At 36.5% G+C, this 23,392-nt stretch overlaps 1 protein-coding gene across 2 annotated transcripts in view; it reads left to right on the top strand.

Moving 5' to 3' along the window:
- The window catches only part of LOC138809400 (protein PALS1), an 85,586-nt gene that overhangs the window by 44,145 nt on the left and 18,049 nt on the right, over positions 1-23,392 (top strand). Inside the window, exons 2-7 of one of the 2 annotated variants that reach the window (XM_069995924.1) lie at positions 2,325-2,612; positions 17,049-17,257; positions 18,611-18,688; positions 19,325-19,471; positions 21,250-21,411; positions 23,161-23,238. In XM_069995924.1, coding sequence (XP_069852025.1) covers positions 2,348-2,612; positions 17,049-17,257; positions 18,611-18,688; positions 19,325-19,471; positions 21,250-21,411; positions 23,161-23,238 — 939 coding nt within the window. In that variant the 5' untranslated portion in view covers positions 2,325-2,347. Of the gene's footprint in view, positions 1-2,074; positions 2,613-17,048; positions 17,258-18,610; positions 18,689-19,324; positions 19,472-21,249; positions 21,412-23,160; positions 23,239-23,392 lie in introns of both variants that reach the window. The other variant, XM_069995922.1, reaches the window with a different exon arrangement.

The following is a 23,392-nucleotide window of genomic DNA, read 5'->3' as shown; positions in this document are numbered from 1 at the left end:
TCCTCAGCACCACATAAGAAAAAAGCCAGAAGTGGCGCTGTGGCTCAAGTGGTAGAGCGCTAGCCTTGAGCTGAAGAGCTGAGGGACAGCACCCAGGCCCAGAGTTCAGGCCCCACAACTGGACCCCCCCCCCAAAAAAAAAAGAATGATAAGTCTAATAGCTCTCATTTTAATGAAAAAAGACAAACTAGTAGTAAGTTAGGTGCTTATGTCGATCACATGGTTATAAGTAAAGCTAATATTTGGATGGGAGACTAGTTTATTAGAATTATTGTGAGGGAGTGGTGCTGTGGCTCAAGTGGTAGAGCGCTCGCCTTGAGCTGAGGGCTGAAGGATAGCACCCAAGCCCAGAGTTCAAGCCCTATGACTGACAAAAACAAAAACAAAACACTGAAATTAATAGAATTATTGTGAAAAAATTTAATAGGTTCTTGTTATTTGTATCTGTTGTCTTGATTGGTGGTCTTACAGTTTTCCTTGTTAGTTCTGTCTTTATGTTTATTAAGTGATTTGTCTTCTGTTTATTTGGAAGATTGATTGGCATTAGTAATATGGCTAAACACCTGCATTTTGCTTAGTTGGCATTATGCTCTAACTACTTAACGCTTCTCAACTCAAGGAGATAGTAGATTTATTATTGTAAATATTTTTAAAGACTGAGCAGAAGAAGACTAATTAGATACTATGTGTGGGTTTACACACATAAACAGTCTGCCTGTTTGTGCTCAAGAAATGATTTGATGAAAAGCCAGTGTACCATCTAATAAAATACTTTGTCTAAACAATCTTAGAGGATTTTTAAGATGAGAATCAGACTAATACATATAATTAGTATAAATATATCTCTGTATTCACTTTATAATCTATATACATTATCTTATTTAAGGCTCAAAACAATCCTTTGAAAATTTGTCTAATTGAATCTAAGGTTCAGAGACAGAAATTTTTTTTTAAATCATAATGATAATGGAAATAGCAGAGACAGAATGAAGGTTCAGTTTTCTTTTCTCCTGATTTTTTTTTTCTGTAGGTTTTATTTATAGGCGCCTTTGCTTCTAATTATAAAGTTTCTTGTACTTTTGGCATCTCCATCTCACACCCCCCTTAAAAATGCATTAGTTTTTCCTTCAAATATTTCCTGTATTTTGAGTTGTCCACCATACCAAGTTAGCTTGACATATGAGAAATTGACTGTCATCAATTGGTTTAGAAATTAACAAATTACAGAGCTGAGACAACTTCAGGTATTTAAACAACTATTTATATAAGAAGCACCTTTACAGAATTAATACCCCAAACTTTTACTTGTTCACTTTACTAAACTTTCCAGTGTCAGTTTTTGTTGTTGTTGTTGGTTGTGGGGCTTGAACTTAGGGCCTGGGCACTGTCCCTGAGGTTTTCAGCTCAAGACTAGCACTCTACCACTTTGAGTCACAGCACCACTTCCAGTTTTCTAGTGGTAAATTGGAAATAAGAGTCTCTTGGACTTTCCTGGTTGGGCTGGCTTTGCACCACAATCTTCAGATCTCAGCCTCCAGAGTAGCTAGGATTATAGGCATGAGCACCCAGCCCAAAACATCATTTTTAAAAAGGTGAATGGTATGCTTCAAATTCTTGAGAGTTAGTCGGGCGCTGGTGGCTCACGCCTGTAATCCTAGCTACTCAGGAGGCTAAGATATGAGGGTCATGGTTCAAAGCCAGCCTGGGCAGGAAAGTCCATGAGACTCTCCTCTGCAATTATTATTACTACTAGAAAACCAGAAGTGGTGCTGTGGTTCAAGTGGTAGAGCCCTTGCCTTGAGCTGAAGAGCTCAGGGACAGTGCCCAACTCCAGAGTTCAAGCCCCACAACCAAGCCAAAAAAAAAAAAAATTCTTGAGAATTATTGGGGGGAAGGGAAATGGCTTGATTTTCTCAGCATTCTTCGTAAAATACAAGGAATACACTTAATCTATAGAGCAAAATCATATATCTACTAAATTTCTGTATTATATAGAGAGTAGAAAAGGGCTATGTAAAATCTGGTTTTATATTGTAATTCTTATACTGTTTTTCCCTTCCATCTTTCCCCTTAGATTTCCTTCATGGATACCTTTTCATAGCATTATTATGTGATGTGAGAAGTTTCTTTTAAAAAATTTTTTTGTTTTTTGAAGTAACATGGATTTTATACTACAGAATCAAGAGGATTGGCTTTATAGGAAAAATTGATCTATATAAATTGGTACAGGTTTTTATAGATAATCATGACAACATTCCATATGAATGGGCATGTTACAGAGGAATCAGACAACGGAATAAAAAATGTTGATCTTGCATCACCAGAGGAACATCAGAGGCACCGAGAGATGGCTGTTGACTGCCCAGGAGATTTGGGCACTAGGATGATGCCAGTACGACGAAGTGCACAATTGGAGCGTATTCGACAACAACAGGAGGATATGAGACGTAGGCGAGAGGAAGAAGGGAAAAAGCAAGAACTGGACCTTAATTCTTCCATGAGACTTAAGAAACTAGCCCAAATTCCTCCAAAGACTGGAATAGATAACCCCATATTTGACACAGAAGAAGGAATTGTCTTAGAAAGTCCTCATTATGCTGTGAAAATATTAGGTAAGTAAAAATTGCAGGATAAAAATGTTTTGCTTTAGTTCATGTATGCCTTATAGATGTGTATTAAAGTGAATATATAAGTAATAGCAACTTGGATTCTTGTAAAAGTCATCATTGTTTACTTTTAGTCACACAGCAAAAGTATAGGGCCTCAAATAAATGGACTTCCATGGTTTTTTAGATATGAAAAGTTTTATATCAGGCTAACATTTAAAGTTTATAGAATCATCTTTTGTATCACTCAAAAAGTTTTCATATCACAATACTTAAAAGCAATTTTCATATTTTGAATTTCTGATTTTCTTAGCTTAAAATTGCCTTTATTTCTTTCATGACTGTCAATATGATAAACAGTTGCTTTTCTACCTTTCAAATGTGCATGTTTCTGTTTCAAGAAATTACAGATAAAGTGTTTAGAGATAACGAAGCCTGCTAAATGCCTTCAGATGTTACAACTACAACAAATACCAAAAGATCACATATTTAATACATTTATATGAAGGAATTTAATTGCCTTTTTTCATAAAGGCCTTATTGAGTAGAAATACTTGATTCCCAATTGCCTCTCACTAGCCTTTCATTTCCCATTACTTTTTCCTCTTCCTGTTCTTGTCCTCCCTTTTCCTCCCTCCTTAAATATGTTAATTATGTAAATATTCTTTATTGAAGAAAGTTTATAGTTATGTATTTTTCTATTTTTCTGTATAAAATTTGTGTGTGCGTGTGTGCGTGTGCGCGCGCATACACCAGACCTCGGGCTTAAATTTAGGGCGTAGACACTGTCCCTGAGCTTTTTTACTCAAGGGTGGAACACTTTACCACTTGTACCATAGTTCTACTTCCACCTTTTTGGTAGATACTAGTCTCACAGGCTTTCCTGCCTGGGCTGGCTTTGAACTGAGATCCTTAGATATCAGCCTCCTGAGTAACTAGGATTACAGGCATGAGCCACCAGCACTCAGTCTATTTAACTTATTTTAAGATTAATGTATGTGTCCATTTGTAGTACTTAGACATGTTTATCCTAATAGTATTATATAATCATAACAAAGAGAATATATAGTTAGTTTAGGAGAAATAATTGTTCATTTGGTTTGGTTTCACTGGAGTATTTAAAATGAGATTATTTGGTATTACTATATAGCCAAACTGGCCTGGACCTAGCAGTTCTCTGCCTCAGCCTCTTGAGTGATGGCATTACAAGAATGTACACTCAGCTTTTTAATTTCTGAAACTGGTTCCGAGTATGTTGTCCAGGCTTGGTCTCATTCTTAGACTCTCAAGCCGTCCTCCTCTCAAAGCCTCTATAGTAAGGCTGATTCAGTTTCTCCTTCTTTATCTTCCTCTTTTCTTGTTCTTCTCCTATCCCCCTTCCTCCTCCTTTTGTTCCTCCCCTATTGTTGTGTTTGGAGTAGAAATCCAGGATTTCATACATGCTAGACAATCACTGTTATCACTGTGCTATGTCCCCTGGTACTACTTTTCCTGTTTGGATGTTTGTTGTTGACTTTTCTACAAGTTAAAAGAAGACCTAGATTTCCTTATGATTTGTAATCTACTATGGTTTACATAAATACTTTTGTGTGGTGTTTAAACTTGAGGGTGTTTTATATATTTAAAAGGAATTTGAGGGCTGGGAAGGTGGCTCAGTGGTAGAGTGCTTGCCTTGCATGCATGAGACCCTGGGTTCGATTCCTCAGCACTACATAAGCAGAAAAAAAAAATCAGAAGTGGCGCTGTGGCTCAAGTGGTAGAGCAGCTAGCCTTGAGCTGAAGAGCTGAGGGACAGTGCCCAGGCCCAGAGTTCAGACCCACGACCAGACCCAAAAAAGAAAGAAAGAAAGAAAGAAAAATGTAATTTGAAATATAGTACCAGGTGTCTGTAAATCATTGCTTAAAGAGAAGAATAAATGTTTTGAGAAATAGATGGTAGATTTATTGTTGTTCAGTACAAATAAATGTTAATTATAAAAAACATGAAAAACTAGCATAAGTTATAAATTGTTATAGCCTCATTTTTAAGATACCATTAAAATTTCACTTAATATAGTAGTAGCTTTTACCAAACATTTTTTTCCTGTTCCTAATCTGCTAACACATCAAACTACTCAAGTACTCCCTTAAAATTATATGTGTCTCCTTGCCAGTATTTTGATTAATATACACATGACAGGAGACAAGTTCTCAGCTTTTTCACAGCCTGAAACAGCAACTGTGTTTTAAATGAGGTAAGGATGGGACAACTGAATTAATTCTTTAAGAGGAGATTCTAAATGGTACATCACTTATCTGTGAGTAGACAAAGTACTTTTAAGAGTTTAAAATGTTAGTGATATGATATTTTAACTGTAGATAGTTTTTAATTTAAAAAATATTTTTAAATTAGTCAACATAATAACTGATAGAAAATACCCAGAAAGTGATATGCTTAAAAGCAGTTAGAATCTTATTTTAAAAATTAGAAGATAATGATTTGGGGAATTTTAGGTGAATAACAAATGAAAGTTATAAATGGTAGAAATTGTCATATATTAGGTTTTCTTAAAGTTTATAATAATTTTCAAACTTTAGTGCAGATAAAATACTGTTTTTATTCTGTTTCATTATCAAAGAAAGTACCTTGTGAGAAAAATACCTGAAAAAGAAAAACGCAGGCTAGAATGGGGTAAGAGAGGATTGAGATATTTTCACATATTTCCAGGTTGTAGATTTTTGTAATTTGTTTTATGTTTTTGTTGTGTTAGGTAATTTGGGGTCAGGGATGTGGGCTGGTAACTGTAATAGACTGTTTATCAGGAATAAACTAGGGAGGACTGCCATCTGTCATATATATGGCTGTATAATAGTCATTACCTATGAAGAGACATTAGGAAAGGGTATATACACCCATGGTGAATTATTTTTGTCAAAACCTTGGATAAAAAATTTATGATTAGGGGCTTTCTGGTTTAGATACTTTAATGTGAAGAAAATAAGACACACAAAATGGGAAGAAAACTAAGGTGAATAAGGTAAAGAAAACATTTTCATAATATTGATAATAGTATGTTTGGTCTTGATTAATTTTTATGTATTTTTGCCAAATATTTGAATATTTGAGGTATTAAGTCAAAAGAATATTGATAATTAAAACATCTCTTGTACATTTCCTGACTTTCGATGGTCCATTGGATACTAGCATTTTGACTAATTGTGATAAACTTCTTTTAAAGAAAGTTTACTTAGGGGCTGGGAAGGTGGCTCAGGGGTAGAGTGCTTGCCTCGAATGCATGAGGCCCTGGGTTTGATTCCTCAGCACCACATAAGCATAAAAAGCCGGAAGTGGCGCTGTGGCTCAAGTAGTAGAGCGTTAGCCTTGAGCTGAAGAGCTAAAGGACAGCACCCAGGCCGAGTTCAAGCCCTGCGACTGACCAAAAAAAAAAAGTTAAAGCCAACAAAATTCCAGAAAATCTTGAGATTTACTTTAGTGTCCTCCTGACAATTATTTTCACTGTCAAAATTTTGTTTTACTGTTGTAAATTCTTGAAGACAGTGTTATTAGTCATTCTTTTGAGGACCTTATTTCTTCTTGTGAAATGATTAAACCTGTTGGTTTTGAGTCAGTGTTTAAAGTGTTGGGACCATTTGAAAATTTTCTGATTTAGTCAAATTGTTAAAATTTAAAAAATAGTTGGAATATGTGTATGCAATCATACAAATGAGTTAGGTGACTGTTATATGTGTGTGTATATACACATATAATTCTAAAAACATAACGAGCATCATTCTTAGACACTATATATCTAAGCCTCATTTTAATTTAACTTTCTTCCTCTTGTTATTTTGTGACAAGTTAAAAATAATAGACATAGCTGTTCACCAGTTGTTCATGCCTATAATCCTAGATACTCAGGACAACTTGAACATGTTGGTTTGAAGTTAGCCCAGGCAGAAAAGTCCTCAATATTTTGCCTCAGCTGGTAAAATACCAAGTTGGAAATGTGGCTCAAGTGATAGTGTGCCTGCTGTGATCAAGAAAGCAGAGCAAGAGCTCAAAGCCCTGAGTTCAAGCCCCAGTACTGGCAAAACAACAACAAAAAAACACATGTAATTCCATATTGGAAATCACAGGAATATAAGAGACAGGTTGTATTTAAATAATTTTTATCATTACTTAATTACCTTTGGCCTTGAGCAAGTTACTTAATTTTTCTGAGCCTTAGTTTCAGGATTTCCTTAAGGATCAGATTTTTTGAAGTGTATTGAAACATCTCAAGCCAGGCTCATGCCTCTAATTCTAGCTACTCAGGAGGCTGAGATCTGAGGATCGTGGTTCAAAGCCAGCCCTGGGCAGGAAAGCCTGTAAGACTTACCTCCAATTAACTGTGGCTCAGTGGTAGATTGCTCGCCTTGAGCTGAAGAGCTGAGGGATAGTGCCAAGGCCTACAGTTCAAGCCCCACAACTGACCCCCCCCTCAAAAAAAATCTCAAGAAGAACACTTCTACCTCCTTTTACCTCTGGGCTCTTCAATTAGTGTCCAATTCAGTGTCTCCAAAGACAGCTGCTTAGGTCTCAGAAGAACAAAAGAAAATACTAGAGCCAGGTTAAAAAAAAAAAAAAAAAAGAGTATAATGTAAGCAGGTAACAGACTACAAGTTTAAGTAAAATTTATTTTGTGGAATTTGGAGATCAAACCTTGGGCCTCATGCATGCTGCACGAGCATTCTACCACTGTCCTGTACTCCCTAGTTCTTAAATTTAATGTTTTATAGAATGAAAAGCTACCGTAGATATCTAATGAAATTAATTAAGTTTTTGGTTTTTTTTTAATAACAGCCTTTATTAAAATATTTGGCTGGGCATCACTGGCTTATGCCTGCTGTATAATCCTAACTACTTGGGAGACTGCAATTAGGAGGATTATAGTTCCAAGCCAGCCATACAAAATTTTTTTTTCTCAACCAGTAGGTAGGTACAGTGGCACATGCCTGTCATTACAGCTATAGAAGAGGCCGAGATCAAGAGAATTGCAACTCCAACCCAGGGGGGAAAATAAGTTTGTGAGACTCCCATCTCAACAGAAAAGCTAAGCATGTCATTTGAACTATGACAAGAAGTGTGAGATAGATAGTTGTCCATATGTAAGCGTAGACAAAAAAGCAAAAGGCTATGCAAAAAAGGGCTAGAGGGGGCTGGGAAGGGGGCTCAGTGGTAGAGCGCTTGCCTTGCATGCATGAGGCCCTGGGTTCCATTCCTCAGTACCACATAAACAGAAAATATAAAAAGCCCGAAGTGGTGCTATGGCTCAAGTGGTAGCACGCTAGCCTTGAGCTGAAGAGCTGAGGGACAGTGCCCAGGCCCAGGTTCAGGCCCCACGACCGGACCGCCCCCCCCAAAAGAAAAGGGCTAGAGGTACAGCTCAATGTAGAGCAGCTGCCTAGCTGCAACGACCTGAATTCAAACCTAGTACTACCAGAAAGTATATGTATACACATATGTGCACAAATGCACAATTCATCTACCATAAAATTCATTCTTTTAAATTTTATAGTTCATTAGTTTTCAGTATATTCACAACGTTGTATTATCATCATCACATAATTATAAAACATTTTCATCACTGAAAGAAATCCTGTACCCACTAGTCAGTCCTCATTCTTTATTCTTCCTAGTTCCTATTAATCACTATCAAATCTTTTGTCTCTTTGGAGTCTCTTTGGATTTGATATGAATGGAGACACAATGCATACCTTTTATGATTGACCTCACTTAGTACTGTGTTAAGAGAGCTTTTAGTATTTTTTTTCTTTTTTTGGCTAAATAAGGGCCCATTCTATGGATATGCCATATTTGTGTATATGGATATACTATATTTGTGTATCAGTTCATTGTTCATAAAAATGTTATTTTCTTGTTTTGGTTATTGAAAATAGTGTTGTTAGGAACATACATACAAATATTAGTTTGAACCATACATTTGCTGAACTTTACAGTAATTCTCTGTTAAATTTATTGAAGAACTGCTATATTTCTATTCCAAGTAGAACATTAATTAACATTAATGCTAACAATGTGTAGTTTCCCTGTATGTTTGTCACACTTATATCTTAATGCCTTTTTAATTTTAGATGTGATATAAGCCAATGATTTTTTTTCTTTTTTTCTTTTTTTTGTCGGTCGTGGGGCTTGAACTCTGGGCTTGGGCACTGTCCCTCAGCTCTTCAGCTCAAGGGGAGTTCTCTACTACTTGAGTCACAGCACCACTTCTGGTTTTCTAGTGATTTATTGGAGATAAGAGTCTCACGGACTTTCCTGCCCGGGCTGGCTTTGAACCGCAATCCTCAGATCTCAGCCTCCTGAGTAGCTAGGATTACAAGTGTGAGCCACTGGCGCCTGACTCTGATTTTTTTTAATACATTTTTATTGTAAAAATACTGTATAGAGGGGTTACAGTTACATGAGCAAGGTAATGAATACATTTCCTATCAAGCATTGTTATCTCCTCCTTTGTTTTTCCCTTACCATCCCTTTCCTCCCACCTCCACAACTACACTCAAGCCAATGATTTTTAAGAACTAGAATCAAGTAGAAAATATTAACCTATGTGTAAATATACATAAAATTGTCTGGTTTTTCACGGATAGAGAATGAGCCTAGAGCCTTGCACATTCTGGGAAACTTCTGCCATTTAGCTACACTACTGCCCCTACATAAACCTTTTATTTCAAAGAATATGTATATTGGTACACATTGAGAAACAAAGTATATATCCTTAATGGGTTGCCAACAAAATGTTTGAGAATGTTCTAGCAAACCTTCTCATTTGAAAGAAGTTCCTAGAGATGAGGTGAGTTATATTATTGGTCCAGTGACATAAAAACATCTAAAGAATGATCAAGCAATTTGTGTGTGTGAGTGTGTGCGTGCGTGTGTGCGCACGCGCACGCTGCTCCTGGGGCTTGAAGTCAGGCCCATGCACTGTCCCTGAGCTGCTTTTGCTCAAGGATAGTGCTCTGCCACTTGAGCACAGCACCACTTTTGGCTTTTTTTTTTAGAGGGAGGTAGATTATTATTAGAGATGAGAGTTTTACAGACTTTCCTGCCTGAGATCCTCAGATCTCAGCCTCCTGAGTAGTTAGGATTAAAGGTTCAAGCCACCAATGTCTGGCATGATCAAGCAAGTTTTTACTTTTTGGTCTAAGACTGGAATTCAGAGTCAATATCTGACATTTGTTCATTGGCTAACACTCTACCACTTAAGCTATGCTTCCAACCCCAATCAAGCAATTTTTGAGACTTAGGCATTCTTACTCCAGATTTGGGGAACCCTCTCCATTCTCACTAAATGTTGTTTAATTTTGCCTAGGGGGAAAAATGAAGAAACTTTTGTATGTGATTCAACAGATGTTGAAGAGTACAATTTCCATTCAGTTATCTCTCAGCTGTCCTTGCTCATATACTTAACCAGTATTTGTTGTTCATTGGAGTTTTTGTGGTGCCAGGAGTTTTTTTTTTTAAACCCAGGCTTAATATTTGTTTTAAGTTTCTTTTTATTTTTTAATTTTGCGTTGCTTGCTTGTTTGGGTTTTTTGTTTCTTTGTTTTTTAGGGCCTGAATGCTGTCCCTAAGCTTTTTCGTTCAAGGCTAACGCTCTACCACTTTGAGCCACATCACCACTTCCAGTTTTGTGTTGGTTAATTGGAGATAGGAGTCTCAAAGACTTTCCTACAAGGCTGGCTTTGAACTGTGATCCTCTGATCTCAGCCTCCTGAATAGCAAGGATTACAGTACAAGCCACTGCACTCGACTATTTTGTTTTATTTCTCTTTTTGATTTTTTTAAAATTTTTTATTCATTTATTACTATCAAGGTGATGTACCAGAGGGGTTACAGTTACATAAATAAGGTAATAAAAGTACATTGCTTGTCAAACTTGTTACCTCTTCCCTCATTTTTCTCATACTTTCCCTCCCCCCACCCTCCAAATTGTACAGATCATTTCCAACATACTGTCTTGGTTTTGTTGTTGTTGTTGTTGTTTAGATATAGTCTCCCTATATGTCACAGAGACCTTTAAACTCATAATCTTAACTTGACCTTTATCTACCTGACCACTTCATACCTCAAGGTGTATTTGCATTTTGCCCATAAATCACTCTTTACTATCTTTCTACCTCTCTCAAGAGTCCTTCACTGTGTAATTCTTTTGCCATACCTAAAGCAGTAACCTAATCTTAGGTACACCTCAAACACTGGCTACATTTTATAATCCCAAGTGTAGGGATTGTAGATGTGTACCACAACATGTGGCTATTATTTAATCTGTTAGATTTTTATTTTATTTTATTTTTTGGTCTGGTTGTGGGGCCTGAACTCTGGGCCTGGGCTCTGTCCCTCAGCTCTTCAGCTCAAGGCTAGCACTCTACCACTTGAGCCATAGCGCCACTTCCGGCTTTTTTTTTCTGCTTATGTGGTGCTGAGGAATCGAACCCAGGGCCTCATGCATGCAAGGCAAGCGCTCTACCAGTGAGCCAACTTCCCAGCCCATTTCTTCTGATTATTTTTAACAAATTTATATGGATTTGATTCATTGAAAACTGAAGTCCGGTGAACTGAGTTTAAATTCTTGAAAAAGGAGAAAAAGGGGCTGGAGTTATAACTCATTTGGTAGAGTCCCTGCTCAGCATGCATGAGGCCTTAGGTTTGATCTTGAAGGGGAAAAAAAATCTAGGAACTATTTGTTGTGGAATAAGTTAAAGCAATAAGTAAAACTAAAGGTAATTCAGAGTACATGGCCATCTCCATTGCTTTGCAATAGCTCTAAAGATCGAGTTTTCTAAGCCTATAAGGTAATTTTAGTACTTACCCTTATAGTCAGAAATTTCTCTCATATACTATACACAGTCTTACTTATTTGAAAACAGACATTTCAGATAAGCTAGGTGATTGCTTCCTGCTGCTAATTTTAGAGTGTTCATTTCATGTTTTAGATTCTTTAGGGGAAGGTCAAGACTGAAGGAAGTTAGTTCAGGGAGATGGATTTGTTGGCCTATTTAAAATATATATATATATATATATATATATATCCCAAAGCCAGTATAATTGATTTTTTTCATTAAGATTATATATCCTCTCTTTTAACACAATCAAGATTTAAGTGTTGCATGAAATATTAAATAGCAGGGCAAGGAGTTTAACCTTGATGTAAAGAGCTTCCTTGTAAGAAATTTCTACTCTTGAGAATTTATTACCAATGCCAGATTAACTATGCCTACTTCTACTTCTACAAAATATCATCCCCTTGACTTGCTCTGAGTACCTCTACCTGAGAACTTCCTTCTCTGCCAACTCCATACCTAGAATTTGTCAGTATTTCTCACTACTTGTATAGTTTTTCATTCATAGATTTCATTATGTATGTGGTTCTTTCTCTGTGTCTGTTATCTTTCTGTGTGTGGGATACAGAAGAGCATCTATTCTCTTAGTATTCTGTGTCTTTGTTGTCTGTCTTTTGTGTGTGTTTCTTCATCTTTCCTTTTTTGCATGTGATTCTGAAGATTGAATCCAGGGTCTGGTGCATTTTAAAAACATTCTAGGCAGGTGCTCTTCCCATGAGCATCATGCTCAACACTTGGTCTTCATCTTTATTATAAAAGTATGCATGTTTAACAGGAGTGATTTAGTTTCATTGGATTGGATTTTTAAACTTCCTTCTGGAATTGTATAGAATGTAGAAGAATGTAGGTGGGTTTTAGTTTTACATTACACATATAACCATCTGAGAATGAAACTTTTTTTGAGTGGATGGAACATTATCTCTTCTCAAATAGTAGGTATTTGTGAAGTACTTTCAAAGATTTACATGCTATCAAGGAACAAAGAGTTTTTTATAGGCTTTTTGGTACCTGTACCAGTGCTTGAACTCAATGCCTCTTGGCTTTCTTGTTTGTTTCTAGTGCTCTACCCACTTAAACTGTGCCTTTAGTGCAACATTTTGCTGATTAATTGGATGTAGAGTCTCACAGACTTTTCTGCTCAGGCTGGCTTCAAATCTTAGTTCTCAAGGTCTCAGCTTCCTGAGTAGTTAGGATTACTGGCATGAGCCCCATGCCCCAAGGTTTTTTAAAAAAAAATCTTCAGCAAAATATCCTGGCCTTTGAAAGTAGGAATATTTATATAAAACCAAAATATGAATAAGAATCTGTATCACAGAAAGAATTCCTTAGTGACCTAATTTCATTTATTATAATTAGTATTTTAAAACTAATGATGTAGCTGTTTATGACTTTCTATCTGACCATAAATCTATTACAAGCAGGAACAGCAGTATTTTAATTTTTTTTTTTTTTTGTCAGTCCTGGGGCTTGAACTCAGGGCCTGGGCATGCCCCTGACCTTTGTTTTGCTTAAAGCTAGCACTCTAGCTCTTGAGCCACAGCACCACTTCTAGCTTTTTCTGTTTATATGGTACTGAGGAATCAAACTTTATATATATATAAAAAACGTATTTATTCTTTTTTTTTTTTTTTTTTGGGGGTCCGGTCGTGGGGCCTGAACTCTGGGCCTGGGCGCTGTCCCTCAGCTCTTCAGCTCAAGGCTAGCGCTCTACCACTTGAGCCACAGTGCCACTTCCGGCTTTTTTCTTTTTGCTTATGTGGTGCTAAGGAATCGAACCCAGGGCCTTGAGCATGCAAGCGCTCTACCACTGAGCCACCTTCCCAGCCCCAAAACGTATTTATTCGTGTGTGTGTGTGTGTGTGTGTGTGTGTGTGTGTGTGTGTGTGTGTGTGTGTGTGTGTGTGTGTGTGTGTGTGTGTGTGTGTGTGTGTGTGTGTGTGTGTGTGTGTGTGTGTGTGTGGGTTTATCTGATTGGATTTTGAAGCTTCCTTCTAGAATTGTATAGAATGTTGAAGAATGTAGGTGGGCTTTTGTTTTACTTTACACTTACTGCCATCAGACAATAAAATATTTAAATATATACCTGTATATATACATACTTATATACAAATATATAATCATCCTTCAACCTGATAAACTTATTTGTAAGTAAATACTAATTTTATTAGAGTATATCATTTTGTATTTCAGTTTTTTTCTAAAGTGTTTTTGTTGTTGTTGTTCCAGTTACATGTGGTTTAATTCATGCCTTATCAAGCTAATATGTTTAACAAAGTTTCTGAATCTTCTGAGTGTTAAAAAAGTCTTCTGATTTTGGGGGAACTTTGTTCTGTTGTTCATTAAACACTTTCAATGGAAACATTCAAGCCAAAGGATGGGAGCATTTGGGGCAGATTTCTTCCTAAAAATGCCATCTGGAAACTTTCCCAGTTAAATTGGTCATGAAAGCAACTATGGAATTGATCTGAAAATTTTATCCATTTAAATCATAGTTGGCAACTTTGCTATATTGCTTGGTTACCCAGGTTAGTGCTACATTAGCAGAAATCATTTACCAGGCCAAACTAAGTGTTTTATGCCTGTAATCCCAGCTCTTTGGGGGGCAGAGATCAGGAGGATTATGATTGAAAACCAGCTAAGCAAAAAAGTTAGTGAGACCCTTATATTAACCAACAAGTTGGACATTGTGGCATATACTGAGGATCCAGCTTCATAGGGAGGCCATTGGTAGCAGAGTCACAATCTAAGGCCAGCCCTGGGAAAAATGCAAAGCCTTACCTGAAAAATAACTAAAGCAAAACAGGACTGAGGGTTTGACTTAAGTTGTAGAAGACCTACGTAACTTGCATGGGACCCTGAGTTCAAACCCAATACCTCCTGCTGGTACTTGTACTCTAGCCTGCCTTTTTGCTCAAGTCTATTACTCTACTAGAGCCACTCCTCCATTTTCAGCTTTTTGCTAGTTAATCAGATAAGAGTCTCAGATTTGCTGCCCAGATTGGCTTCAAACTATGATACTGTCTTTCAACATATTGAGTAGCTAGGACAGATGTGAGCCACCAGAACCCAGCTGATCACAAATCTTACTATAGGAAGTTATACTATTGAAGATGTTAGATTGCAAAACAAAACATATAATGTTAGATTAACATTTTTAAAAGCTTGAAAGGAAGAGCCAGGCTGGCTGGTGGTGCTTACCTGTAATTAATCTCAGCAACTTAGGAAGTCAGCTAGGAAGCATTTACCTCTTGGCTAAGATTGTTTATTGGTTTTAGTCAGTAGTGATATGGGAAGTTCTCACTTCACTGATTAAAAATTTTAATAACAATTTCAATCAGGAAGTATATGTAGTTCTCATCAGAATATACAGCCAGAAGCTGGGCACTGATGGCTCACATCTGTTAATCCTAGCTATCCTGGAGGCTGGGATATGGAAGATTGTGATTCATGCCCAGTCTGGGCAGAAAAGTTCACTAGATGCCATCTCCAAATAACTAGCAGAAAGTAGAGCTGGAGGCATGGCTTAGTGGTAGAATACCAAATTAGTCCCAGACCCTGAGTTCAAACCCCAGTAACACCATAAAACAAAAAGATTGAAGCCAGTTACCTTAACTGCTTTGTTGGTTTTGTGATTTTTTTTTGTATAAAATACTTGAATATTTTCCTGTATTCTAAAGGTACTTTAATGTCATTGAATTCTTTATACTTTTAGAGAATTCTAGTAACCTGTTTGAGTTTAATAAATTTGACCTTCTATATTCTTCCTGTCTAATTTTGTGATATCATATTAGCTTTAGTTAAATCCTGTCATTCAAATTTTACTTAGCTCTGAGAATAATTTCTTAACTCATTCTGATGGTTTTGGATATCTAATATTTTTCCAATTTTTGCTGTATTTTAGTCTACTAATGACCTTCCTCTCCTTCTCCCTCTTCCTCTTCCTTTTTCTCTCCCCTACTCTTTTTTTTTTTTTTTTTTTGAGGAGGACTAAATTTTTACAAGGAAACCTAAAGCTATTTTAATTTTTAAGGGAAAAATAGGGAACCCTAAAAATCAACGGGAGAGCTATTAAAATCTATTTAAAATGTAACTGCAATGGTCTGAGATGTAGGCTCAGTGGTAAAGTGTTTTCCTAGCAAGGGCAAAGCTATGGGTTTGCTCTCCGGTACTAGGGAAGAGAAGGAAGAAAAGAAGAAAGGGAGGGACGGAGGGAGGGAGGGGAGGAGGGAAGGAAACCTGCTTCCCAGCACCATTGGTTCAGACCTGTCATCCTAGCTTCTCCGGAGACTGAGATCTAAGGATTGCTGTTCAAAGCCAACTCAGATAGAAAAGACCATGAAATTATTTTCAGTTAACTACCCCCAAAAAAGCCAAAAGTGAAGCTGTGGCTTAAGTGCTAGAGCACTAGCCTTGAGCAAAAAAGCTCTGGGATGGCACTCAAGCCCTGATTTCAAAAAAACAAAAAACCTGCTATCAAAATCATGAGTCAAGATAAAAGAATAAAGATTTATATGAAGACTTTAATAGATTTCCCCCCATGATTATGTATAAGTCAGATTAGTATATAGTTTCTCCAGACCCTGTTAGGTTTTTGTCAGAATCCCAATAAGACTTCTTTTTGGAAGAATAAGGAAAAGGAAATGGTAATATATGCCCAAAACAAAAAGATTTATAACTAAATTTGTTCGACAAGAATTGTATTCATTTCCTTACTTATGTAACTGTAACCTCTCTACAATCACTTTTACAATACAAAAAAAACTAATGACTTTAAAAATGCCAATAGTTTAAAAGTAAGGGCATGCTGGGCTCCACTGGTTCACACCTGTAATCCTAGCTACTCAGGAGGCTGAGATCTGAAGGTCAAGGTTTAAAGCTAGCCTGGACAGAAAAGTCCATGAGGTTCTTACCTCTAATTACTCCTCCCCCCATCTACACACACACACACACACACACACACACACAGAGCCAAAATTGGAGTTGTGGCGCAAGTGGTAGAGCACTAGCTTAAGCACAAATGTTCAGGAACAGCGCCCAGGACTTGAGGTCAAGCCCCAGGACCAGCACACGCACACAAAAATAATAATGTGTGTGTGTGTGTGTGTGTGTGTGTGTACAGCGCCCAGGACTTGAGGTCAAGCCCCAGGACCAGCACACGCACACAAAAATAATAACGTGTGTGTGTGTATGTGTGTGTGTGTGTCCGTGTCCGTGTCCGTGTCCGTGTCCGTGTCCCAATACTGACTTGAATTCAAGCCCTAGGACTAGCCCACACACAAAAAATTAATGACATGTGTATGCACGTGTGTTTGTAGAACTGATTGCTTAGCAAACACAATGCCTTATGTTCAAGCCCTACTACCACAAAAGATGGAAAAATTCAAATTATAGTTTTCAGCATTTTACTTAAATACCAGAAAGATGGTACTGATGAACAGTCAAAATTATATGTAGGTTTTTTTCCCCCAAAACCATAAATTGTTACTAGTTCAAAAACTTTATTTAAAATATGGTGAATTAAGAACAAAACTATTAATTGGGTGCTTTTTCTTCTACTAGAAGTTGAAGATTTGTTTTCTTCACTTAAACACATCCAACATACTCTGGTAGATTCTCAGAGCCAGGAGGATATTTCTCTTCTTTTACAACTTGTACAAAATAAAGATTTCCAGAATGCATTTAAGATACACAATGCTGTCACAGTACATATGAACAAGGCCAGCCCTCCATTTCCTCTTATCTCCAATGCTCAAGATCTTGCACAAGAGGTATGTATTCTGAATATCGTACTGACATCTATAAGGTAACTATTACTGCTAATAAGACAATGTTATTGGAAAATATTGGTGTGGCTATAAGGTTACTGTAGATCATATGCTAAGAATTTATTATGATAAAAAATTTTACTTAAATATATTCTTAGTTCAATCAGCTCTATTTAATGAAAAGTTAATATTTACATAATTTATGTTTAAATGGCCAAAAACTTCAGTTACTAGAGGTAAAGTTTTTGAAGTCTTTTCTTCTGTAAAATCCAGATTATTAATTTTAATGTACTGCTAGAGATTCTTTTCACATACTGAATTTTAAGTTCTAAATTCTGATATTGGTTGATATTTACTGTTTAAAGGTTTAGACTACAAACATTTTTTTATTGTGAAAATACTGTACAGAGGAGTTACAATTACATGGGCAAGATAATGAGTACATTTCTTATCAAGCATTGTAGCCTCCTCCTTTGTTTCCCCTTCCCATCCCTTCCCATCTTCCCCTGCCCACCCACCCAATCCCTGTAGACTACAAACATTTTAAACTGAAAAAATTTAAAGGTTTCGAGTTGGATTTTCTATCATTATTACAATATTTTAAAGTTATTTTGGTATTATACAAAAACAATAAGTCTACAAACCTATGAAGGAAATGTATTACAACAAATCTACATACAAGACAGAAAATGGACTGCAAGTGTAGACTTACAGGTTTGGAAATACATTCCAGATTGGCAGAGTGATACCAAAGGCAGATGTTTTCCTGATTGAGATGCCTGATATGGCAAAGATTCTACATACGATTCTACACAAGAGTAGCAAAGAAAGGTCTGGTGTTACCAGAACTTAGGATCCCCAGTGATACAAGGACCTGTCCCTAGAGAGGAAACTGCACCCAAAAGAACTTAAAAGTTGCTAATTGAAACCACCATTCCTTGAGAACATCTTATTGAAATTAATTGTGCAGGGTCTTTCCATGTAGCCCAGCCTACCTTCAAATTCACTGTGTAACCCAGACTAACCTCAAACTTGATCTTCTTGTCTCAGTCCCCCACTCCATCAAATACTGGTTTACACCCTGAACCCAAAATAACAAAGTTGAAAACTGTGGGGGAAAGGTACATTATAAACTTTACCTCATAATTTTCTTCAATATGTTTCTCTTTTTTTTTTGTCAGCAAGGGAAAATTCATTTCCACAAAGTGTGCAACATCAGCCAATCATGGGGCAAGCAAAAACACCTTCAGTATTTTTCTTATAAAAATTTTTTGACATGAAAGCATGATACTTAACATAGGTTCTATTGATATTTCCTATAACCTAGGGAGCATTGTCTTTGTTTTTATTTCCTAGGTACAAACTGTTTTGAAGCCAATTCATCAGAAGGAAGGACAAGAATTAGCTGCTTTGCTGAATGCTCCACATATTCAGGTAGAAAATGGACAAAGTGTTATATATGTGGTTTTTCCAGCATTTATCTCTCAAAAAATAAATAAAAAGTCAAAGGTCATAAGATCTCAGATTGTGGTTCCAAGCTAACTCAGGCAGAAAAGTCCATGAGACTCTTCTCTTAGATTAACCCCCAAAAGCCCGAGTGATAGAGCTCTAGCCCTGATCAAAAAAGCTGAGGGACAGCACTGAGTTTAAGCCCCAGGACCAACACACACACACACACACACACACACACACACGCACGCACAGAGGATTGGAAGACCTCAGATATTATATAGTTAGTCTTGATGTTTACAGCCCCCCTCTACACAATATTATTTTGGGGCTATAAATTTTCATATATAAAATTTAAGTTATTTTAACAATTTTATGTAGTATTCATTTTAACATCATAATCCATTTCAGATTATGCCTTGATAAATATAATAGCTCCAAACTATACAACACCGAATTTGTACTTAAGTAGGAAGGTTTGAAAACATTATCTTGATATACAACAAATTGTATCTCTTCTGAAGATTTTATGATCAGAATACCATGTATATGATGAAGTTTCAATCTTTACAGAAATAAATCATGTTGTTGATGAAAATACTGTGAATTTCTTTGAAACAGGCACTTTTACTAGCCCACGATAAGGTGGCTGAGCAGGAAATGCAGCTAGAGCCTATTACAGATGAGAGAGTTTATGAAAGCATTGGCCAGTATGGAGGAGAAACTGTAAAAATAGTTCGAATAGAAAAGGCTCGTGATATTCCATTGGTAAGTTTCCCCATTTCTGATCTGAGATTTTTTTTTTTTTTACAGAGATCTATAGTATGGCAGATTTCTCTTTTGAGGTTAATTTGTTGGTCTGTTCATAGCCTTTACTCAGTTGAAAAAAAAATTATTATATGCTCTTGCCTATAATTTGGTGAAAATAATAGCCTATGAAATTTTGATTACATATCAAAGGGAATTCTCCTAGTAATTTGTTCAGCATTTCAGATTATCTGAGTGTATCTTTGTGTGTGTGTGTGTGTGTGTGTGTGTGTGTGTGTGTGTGTGTGTGTGTGTGTGTGTGTGTTTGTCTGTTTCTGTCTATCTGTATGTCTGTCTGTCATGAGGCTTGTGCTTTGGGCCTGGGCACTCTCCCTGAGCTCTTCAGCTCAAAGTGATCACTCTACTTGAGCCAGAGCTCTACTTCAAGTTTTCTGGTGGTTAATTGGAGATAAGTCTCAAGGACTTTCCTGCTTTGAACCATGATCCTCATATCTCAGCCTCCTGAGAAGCTAGGATTACAGGTGTGAGCCACCAGCACCTGGCTTGAGAATACCTTAATATTATATATCTTACAGTTTTTATATGTACAATTTTAAAAATCTCTTCTCATTCTATCATTAACCAATGCTTCTTTATTGTCTCAGATTTTGCCTGTGGACACAGAAAAAAAAATATGTATTTTAGCCAGGCATTGGTGGCTAATGCTTTGGGAGGCTGAAATCTGAGGACTGACTGCATTTTGAAGCCAATCTGGGCAGGAAAGTCTGAGACCTTTATACTCTGGTAAACTACCACAAAAGCCAGAAGTATAACTATGACTCAAGTGATAGAGCACTAGCCTTGAGCAAAAAGAATCTTAAGGATAGAGCCCAGGCCCAGAGTTCAAGCCTGGGGATCAGAACATATACATATATATACATGTACACATGTATGTATATGTCTATGTACGTATATTTTTATGAACAAGATTTATAACTTGTTTTCTCTCCCCCCCCACCCCCTGCTCCAGGAAAATAGGAACTGGGAAACACAAAGTATAAGCTTAGAGTAAGCTTTCATCTGTAAGCTTTCATTTCTAGTTTTCGGCATTTTTTTCATTTTGTTTCCAGTTATTGTAATAAATATTGTTTTATACATTCTAATGTGAATTTGATGTACAATGTTTCATGTTTGAACAGTCAACCATATTGGTATTCATTCTTTTATCATATTTTGAATTAGAAAAGCTCAGTTGAAAGTTATGCTCAGCCAGGTTCTGGTAGAGCCTATATATAACCCTAACTACTAACCCTACTACTCAGGAGGCTAAGATCTGAGGATGGCTAGTTGAAGCTAGTTTAGGCAGAAAGGTCTATGAGACTGATTTCCAGTTAACCACCAAAAATCTGGAAGTAGAACTGTGATTCAAGTAGTAAAATGACATCCTTAAGCAGAGAAGCTAAGAGACTGTCAAGCACTTGAATTCAAGCCACAGTACTAGAACAAGAAAAAAAATGTCCATTAATTCTACCAAGGTGTGTGCATTGTTGCTATTTGAATAGAACCCAATAAATCAAAAACAATCATGATTATAGGTCTTAATTTTTTAAGCAAGTATATTTTTCTTCTGTTGTATTCTTCAAAAGTCTGCTTGGGTTCAGAATTGTACTACATAGAGTATTTCTAAAGGAGAATGTGTTGTTTTGGAAATGATGAGCTCTTAAATCTTATTACAGCTCCTATAGCTGTATAAATTTTTTTTCAGAATAGTTGAAGGCTAGTATTGTTATTGTTTCTAGGGTGCTACAGTTCGTAATGAAATGGAATCTGTCATCATTAGTCGGATAGTAAAAGGAGGTGCTGCTGAGAAGAGTGGTCTCTTACATGAAGGAGATGAAGTTCTGGAGATAAATGGCATTGAAATTCGGGGGAAAGATGTCAATGAGGTTTTTGACTTGTTGGTAAGTTGATATAGATAGAAGAATAATTGTTATCTTTCCTCCCCCCTCCCCCCACACTTCATTCGTAGGGCTTGAACTCTGGGCTTGGGTGCTGTCCCTGTGCTCTTCAGCTCAAGGCAAGCGCTCTACCACTTGAACCACAGTACCACTTCCAGTTTTCTGGTGGTTAATTGGAGATAAACGTCTCATGGACTTTTCCTACCCAGTCTGGCTTTGACATATGATCCTCAGATCTCAGCCTCCTGAATAGCTAGGATCACAGTGAGCCACAGGCACCAGCTAATTGTTAACCTTTGTTAAAACTAGTTTTCTTTATTATTAAACTTGAGTAAATCATTTTTAAGCTACTAAGAATACAAGGCAATTTCTATCCCAATTTTTCTGTAATTGTTCCACAACATTTGTTAGTAGAGTTTTATTTGAAAATAGGTACCATTTATATTCTTTTCCTTTAAATTTTACTACTACCAATTATTTTAGTTTGTTTGTTTAATTTGAGACAGGTTCTCCCTGTGTATCCCAAGCTGGCCTTAAACCTTTACAGCTACTGCCTCAGCCTCCTAAGGCTTAGAGTATATGTGCCCCTTTTTATACAGAACTTACGAGAACATTTTATTTGCCTCTGAAATGAGTAATTTATTTAATAAATATTTATTGAGTACATACTACTGTGTTCTAGCCACTGGGAAAACCATAAAATGAAATTCATTTCCATAATATTTATGTTATTTTGTTATTATCTACAGTTGATTCTTATTTCCTAATATAAGATATAGTACCGGAAGTGGTGCTGTGGCTCAAGCGGTAGAGCACTTGTCTTGAGCTGAAGAGTGCAGGGACAGCGCCTAAACCCAGAGTTCAAGCCCCACGACCAACAAAAAAAGAAAAAGAAAAAAGGAAGTAAGATATAGTACCAGTGCTATGCCTCTTTTATGTCAAATATAACAGCCACTAACTACATGTATACTTACTTTAATTAAATAAGTTTTAAAGTTCAATTCCTTATTTACATCAGCTACAGTTTAAATGTTAAAGAGCAAGTATTACCTAATGGCTACCATATTAAGATGTAGATATAGCCACAATCCTATTATTGTACAAAGTTCTTTGAACATGACTAGTATAGTTAGAAAATAGGTTGAAGTTATCTTTTGAAGGCAGTTTATGGTCATCTTGTACATAAAAACCAAAACATATTCTTAATTACTTAGCATCAGTTATTACAATGTAGGTATCCATTTTGATGTAGAAAGCCTCTTTTTAAAAACTCAACACCAGTTCATTACTTTGGTAGAACAAAGTGATGGCTCATCATTTTTAGCCCATTTTACTGGCTGCTCTTTTAGCTTGATAACTGCTCCCTTCTGTATCAGCACCAGAAATTGTAATGGTCACTGTGTAGGCTCGAGTACCTGAATGAAGCAATCAGTGGTGTACTGGGCAATAATAGTGAACCTAAAAATCAGAAAAGCATATAGTTAAGAATATAGAAAGTATAACAGATAAGGCAACCAGAGATTGAGTCTAGAGAGAAGTTCTGAAATAGTCCATTTCCACAGAAATGGCACAGAAGTGGCTCAAGTGATAGTGTACTAGCCTTGAGGAAAAGCACTCAGGGACAGTGCCCAGCACCTGAGTTCAAGCACCACGACGTGTGATGGGGGGTGGTGGGAGGAGTTGGTAATATATGATAATGTACTGATTTTTATCAATTCAGATTTTAAAAATAACCTAATATTTTTATTGCAGTCTGATATGCATGGTACTTTGACATTTGTTCTGATTCCAAGTCAACAAATTAAGCCTCCACCTGCTAAGGAAACAGTAGTAAGTGATTTTTTTTTTTTTTTGGTGTTCATTGTCCTGTGACTACTGTGTACTTACCTGTATCAAAATAAATATTTCTTGCTAATATTTCTTTATTAAATATTTCTTGTGCTTAAATAAAAAGGGACAAATTTATTGTTTTTTTGTTTCTGTA

This window comes from Dipodomys merriami, unplaced genomic scaffold (genome assembly GCF_024711535.1).
Source record: "Dipodomys merriami isolate MVZ:Mamm:240054 unplaced genomic scaffold, mDipMer1.0.p SCAF_497, whole genome shotgun sequence".
Lineage (NCBI taxonomy): Eukaryota > Metazoa > Chordata > Mammalia > Rodentia > Heteromyidae > Dipodomys > Dipodomys merriami.
This window is presented reverse-complemented; position numbering and strand designations above follow the sequence as displayed.